We start from the raw sequence: 6,464 nt of genomic DNA on the forward strand, positions 1-6,464 counted from the left end.
CAGGACGACAAGACAGACAGTAGAAAGGGGTCACACACACAGTCACAGCCATGCGCGAAGGCCTACCCTAGGCTGCCGAGGGCAGCGTCCACCAGGTACGATACAACCCTCCCCGATCCCGACCTCGATCCTTCTTCAAACAAGCCGGGTACGGGAGTAGAGCGCTGCGGCGTCACATCACGGCGCAGCAGAGTCCAGAGGAGATCCAGCACACCGTCGCCTCGATTCTCATGTGCCAGCCAGGCGCATGCAAGACCACGGTCAGACTCCGACGCCCCCACCCCTGCTTTCCTCTCACACGTCCACCTCACTCCCGTCCGTGCGACCGTGCCTCGTCTCACTTGCCCACATATATACCAGATACCAGTTACCACCACCACCACCACCACGAGCTCCCTCCACCCTCCTCGCATTTCCCACCCAACCTTCTGGAGCAAGCTCAGAGAGACCTCCAGAGCAACAGACCAGTTGCGACTTGCGAGCAGTGCAGTAGCAGTACAAATGGCTAGCCGCCGCGGCAGCTTCTTGTCACTGCCAAGGCAGCTCCTCCTCATGGCGGCGGTTCTTGGCACCGTCGTCCTTCTCGGCGAGGGCGCGACGGCCAGGCCGCTGCTGGGCATCGCCGAGCCACCGGCCTCGCCAGGCGCCGCGGCGGCGGCGCCGGGACCGGGGGTCGCCGCGCAGGCTGCGGAGGCAGGCGGCGGCAGGGCCCCCGACCGCTCGGAGGCCGGCGTGGAAGTGATCCTCGCCGGGTTCGCGGCGGCGGTGGCCGTTGTCATCGTCTGCTACATCCGGGTCACCAGGGAGAGCAAGAACGGCAGCGGCAGTGTGGGAGAGAAGCGCGGAAGCTTGGGAGGGTTCTGAGCTCGCTCGCTCTGTCTAGTGTGGGCAGATGTAGATGTACCAGCGAGTAGGCACTTCTTGTAAATGAAATGAGGTGTAGGGAGTGAGATGAGAAGAAGCGTCGTGTTTGTCGAACTCTTAATCAATCTTTAGGAAACATTCTGTGTGCATCATGTTACCGGGCATTCTGTCCGATCGAGCGAAATTCGCAACTGAATTTGCTCATGAACCATGGACTATGCAGAGTTTGCTATTCAGTTGGCCCATTGTTAGTCCACCCTCTTTCACTGAACTTCGTCGACCTCCTACTAACAAGTGTTCCAACATCCCCCACAATGCTTGATTACTGGACCAGCAGCACTGGTGGTGGTGGTACATGAACTCTCTCCGACCCCCCAGCAATCCGTCACTGATTCGCAGCGCATGTGCTGTCCAGCTCTCTAGTACGTACTCCGATCCAGCATATAGCTCTGCCGGCCAAAACGAAGCCGATCAGAGCATTGCACCCGCGGGGGACACGGCGCCGCTCGTTGAACTTGAATGCGCGCCGGCACACGTACGTACACCACCCCAGCGCAGCGCCACGCGTCTTTCCGGTCCCGGCCGGGAAGCCGTCGTCTCCGTTTGGTGATCCGGTGCACTGCTCCTCAAGCATCCCTTTCAATGCAAACAAAGGCCCATCATAAACAGAACATAGTCGTGGTCACTGGTCAGCCTAGTGCTAGCTAGCTTACTGTGATATGCTTCAGCTGCAGGGTCTTTTTTGCCACCTCACTCGTTGCTAGATTAGAGTTCGCTAAAAAAAATACTCACTCCATTTTTTTATTTATCACGTTTTAGTAAAAAATAAACTAACGATCGACAACAAATATTCGAAAATAGACGTAGTAACTCCCTAAACTCACATTTAGAAAGTTACTAAATATTGTATGTGTTCATAAATATACGACACTATTAACTTTTTAAAATAACTTTGGTCACTCGTTTTATTCAAAAAATAATGAGTTATCATTTTTTTGTAACTTATTTTTTCACTTAAGGTAGTTTGTGCTTAACTTAAAATTTTACATTTTTTGAATAAATATTTTGAATAAGACGAGTTGTCAAAGTTTTCGAAAAAATAAACGGTGTCATATATTTGTGAATGGAGGAAATATGAAAGGGAAATAGGCTCACACCTTTTCCTAAATGATTTTGGTGGTTGAATTACCCAACATAAATAATTGGACTAACTAGTTTGCTCTAGATTAGGAGTTCTATAGGTGCCAAAGGCTCAACACAAACCAATAAAAAGTCCAAGAAAGGGTTCAAGCAAAAAGAGCAAAAGACAACCGAAGGCTGCCCTGATCTGGCACACCGGACAGTGTCCGGTGCACCAGGGAGAATTCCCTCGAACTGCTAAGCTTCGGGTTTCAGAAAATGGCTCTCCGCTATAATTCACTGGACGGTCCGGTGTGCCAAGCGGAGTAACGGCTACAGCGCCAACGGTCGACTACAAAAGTGAACAGTGAACAGTGAACAGTGCCACATGCGCGCGCAAAGTCAGAGCAGGCGCCAGATGGCGCACCGGACAGTGAATAGGACCTGTCCGGTGACCCACATGTCAGAAGCTCCAACGGTCGAACCCTAACGGTTGGGTGACGTGGCTGGCGCACCGGACACTGTCCGGTGCGCCCTTCGACATCAGCCTTCTCCAATGGCCACTTTGGTGGTTGGGGCTACAAATACCCCCAAGGCCCCAACCACCAACACTTCAAGGCATCCAAGTTTTCAGCCAACACATCCAATACAAGAGCTAGTGCATTCAATACAAGACACAAATAGAGTGAATCAAAATCTCTCCAAGTCCTAATTCCACTCAAAGCAATTAGTGACTAGAAGAGAGAGTTTTGTCGTGTTCATTTGAGCTCTTGCGCTTGGATCGCTTTTCTCCTTCCTCCTTTCTTGTTCTCAACTCAATTGTAATCAAAACAAGAGACACCAAGTTGTGGTGGTCCTTGTAGTGGACTAAGTGTCCCATTTGATTGAAGAGAAAAGCTCACTCGGTCTAAGTGACCGTTTGAGAGAGGGAAAGGGTTGAAAGAGACCCGGTCTTTGTGACCACCTCAACGGGGAGTAGGTTTGCAAGAACCGAACCTTGGTAAAACAAATCACCGTGTCATCCGCCTTATTTGCTTGTGATTTGTTTTCGTCCTCTCTTTCGGACTTGATTATATTTCTAACGCTAACCCCGGCTTGTAGTTGTGCTTAAACTTTATAAATTTCAGATTTGCCTATTCACCCCCCTCTAGGTGACTTTCAATTGGTATCGGAGCCCGGTACTTCATTAGAACCTAACTGCTCGAAGTTATGTCGGGAGCTCACGCCAAGAAGGAGATGGTGACTGAAAGGGAAATATGCTTACACCTTTTCCTAAATTGATTTTGGTGGTTGAATTGTCCAACACAAATAATTGGACTAACTAGTTTGCTCTAGTCTATAAGCTTTACAGGTGGCAAAGGTTCACAACAAGCCAATAAAAAGACCAAAGATGGGTTCAAATAAAGAGAGCTTAAGACATCCCAAAAGGCACCCTGGTCTGGCGCACCGGACAATGTCCGGTGCACCACCGGACAGTGTCCGGTGCACCAGGGAACTCGACGCTGAACTTGCCACCTTCGGGGAAATGGGAGGCCGCTCCGCTATAATTCACCGGACCGTCCGGTGAAGCACCAGACAGTGTCCGGTGTCACACCGGACTGTTCGGTGTGCCAGCAGAGCAACGACTACTTCGCGCCAACGGTCGACTGCAAACACATTCAATGCGCTACAGTGCGCGCCAGAGTCAGAGCAGCGCCAGACGGCGCACCGGACAGTCTACAGGACCTGTCCGGTGCACCACCGGACAGCCCAGAGGCCCCACCAGTCAGAGCTCCAACGGTTAGAACCCAACGACCGGCTGACGTGGCTGGCGCACCGGAAAGTGTCCGGTGGCGCACCGGACTGTCCGGTGCGCCATGCGACAGACAGCCTCCCAACGGCCACTTTTGGTGGTTGGGGCTATAAATACCCCCAACCACCCCACCATTCATTGCATCCAAGTTTTCCAACTTCCTACACCTTACAAGAGCTATAGCATTCAATACAAGACACACCAAAGAGATCAAATCCTCTCCCAAGTCCTTAGTTCACTCCAAATCAAATAGTGACTAGTAAGAGAGTGACTTGTGTTCATTTGAGCTCTTGCGCTTGGATTGCTTCTTTTTCTCATTCTTTCTTGTGATCAAACTCAATTGTAACCGAGGCAAGAGACACCAATTGTGTGGTGGTCCTTGCGGGAACTTAGTGTTCCGTTTGATTGAGAAGAGAAGCTCACTCGGTCTAAGTGACCGTTTGAGAGAGGGAAAGGGTTGAAAGAGACCCGGTCTTTGTGACCACCTCAACGGGGAGTAGGTTTGCAAGAACCGAACCTCGGTAAAACAAATCCTTGTGTCTCACTCTTTATTTGCCCGCAATTTGTTTTCCACCCTCTCTCTCGGACTCGTTCATATTTCTAACGCTAACCCGACTTGTAGTTGTGCCTAAGTTTATAAATTTCAGATTCGCCCTATTCACCCCCTCTAGGCGACTTTCAATTGGTATCAAAGCCCGGTGCTTCATTAGAGCCTAACCGCTCGAAGTGATGTCGGGAGCATCCGCCAAGAGGGAGATCGGGACCGGCGAGAAGCCCGCTACAAGCCATGGGAAGGCTCCATCCGGGGAGTCCGCCAACAAGGTGAAGGGATCCCCTTCACACGACAAGTCGCGTCGGAGCGACGACAAGAAGAAGATGAAGAAGGTAGTCTACTACGAGACCGACTCTTCGTCGCCATCCACCTCCGGCTCCGACACGCCGTCCATAACTTCTAAGCGCCATGAGCGCAAGAAGTTTAGTAAGATCCCCCTACGCTACCCTCGCATTTCCAAACGTACTCCTTTACTATCCGTCCCATTAGGCAAACCACCTATGTTTGATGGTGAAGATTATGACATGTGGAGTGATAAAATGAGGCATCATCTAACCTCACTCCACACAACCATTTGGGATGTTGTTGAGATTGGAGTACAGGTACCATCACCGGGGGATGAAGACTATGATTCGGATGAGGTCGCCCAAATCCGACACTTCAACTCCCAAGCCACCACTATACTCCTCGCCTCTCTAAGTCGAGAGGAGTATAACAAGGTGCAAGGATTAAAGAGCGCCAAGGAGATTTGGGACGTACTCAAGACCGCGCACGAAGGAGATGAGGTGACCAAAATCACCAAGCGGGAGACGATCGAGGGGGAGCTCGGTCGGTTCTGACTCAACCAAGGCGAGGACCCTCAAGCCATGTACAACCGCTTGAAGACCTTGGTGAACCAAATGGGATGACCATGAGATGGTCAAGGTTATTCTAAGATCCCTCGTTTTCCTTAACCCTACGCAAGTTCAATTAATTCGAGGTGGTCCTAGATACACGCTAATGTCTCCCGAGGTAGTAATAGGCAAATTTGTGAGCTTTGAGTTGATGATCAAATGCTCAAAGAAAATCATCGAACAAGACGACCCCTCCACGCCCAAAGCACAACCGGTCGCTGATAGTCGCCTAGAGGGGGGGGGGGGGTGAATAGGGCGAAACTGAAATTTACAAATATAAACACAACTACAAGCCGGGTTAGCGTTAGAAATATAAACGAGTCCGCGAGAGAGGGCGCAAAACAAATCGCGAGCAAATAATGAAGTGTGACACACGGATTTGTTTTACCGAGGTTCGGTTCTCTCAAACCTACTCCCCGTTGAGGAGGCCACAAAGGCCGGGTCTCTTTCAACCCTTCCCTCTCTCAAACGGTCCCTCGGACCGAGTGAGCTTCTCTTCTCAAATCAAAGCCGGGAACAAAACTTCCCCGCAAGGGCCACCACACAATTGGTGCCTCTTGCCTTGATTACAATGGAGTTTTGATCACAAGAATAAGTGAGAAAGAAAAGAAGCAATCCAAGCGCAAGAGCTCAAAAGAAACACGGCAAATCTCTCTCTCTAATCACTAAAGCCTTTTGTGGAATTGGAGAGGATTTGATCTCTTTTGGTGTGTCTAGAATTGAATGCTAGAGCTCTTGTAGTGGTTGAGAAGTGGAAAACTTGGATGCAATGAATGGTGGGGTGGTTGGGGTATTTATAGCCTCAACCACCAAAAGTGGCCGTTGGGAGGCTGTCTGTTCGATGGCGCACCGGACAGTCCGGTGCACACCGGACAGTCCGGTGCCCCCTGCCACGTCATCACTGCCGTTGGATTCTGACCGTTGGAGCTTCTGACTTGTGGGCCCGTCTGGGTGTCCGGTGCACACCGGACAGGTACTGTTTGATGTCCGGTGTGCCAGCATGGGCGATTCTGACTCCTGTGCGCGCAGAGCGCGCATTAAATGCGCGGCAGAGAGCCGTTGGCGCGGAGATGACCGTTGCTCCGGAGTCGCACCGGACAGTCCGGTGCACACCGGACAGTCCGGTGCACACCGGACAGTCCGGTGAATTATAGTGGACGAGCCGTTGGCTTTTCCCGAAGCTGGCGAGTTCCTGAGGCCGACCCCATTTGGCGCACCGGACACTGTCCGGTGTACACCGGAC

The 6,464-nt window shown here is 51.3% G+C and overlaps 1 protein-coding gene across 1 annotated transcript; it reads left to right on the top strand.

Annotated features, from left to right (window-relative positions):
* The first annotated feature begins 381 nt into the window (after nt 1-381).
* Nucleotides 382-1,000, top strand: LOC100277350 (uncharacterized). Its single transcript, NM_001150941.2, has one exon. It carries the CDS (start codon nt 502-504, stop codon nt 862-864), a length of 363 nt encoding a protein of 120 aa, NP_001144413.2. The 5' UTR covers nt 382-501; the 3' UTR covers nt 865-1,000.
* Nucleotides 1,001-6,464: the final 5,464 nt, after the last annotated feature.

This window comes from Zea mays, chromosome 1 (genome assembly GCF_902167145.1).
Source record: "Zea mays cultivar B73 chromosome 1, Zm-B73-REFERENCE-NAM-5.0, whole genome shotgun sequence".
Classification (NCBI taxonomy): Eukaryota; Viridiplantae; Streptophyta; class Magnoliopsida; order Poales; family Poaceae; genus Zea; species Zea mays.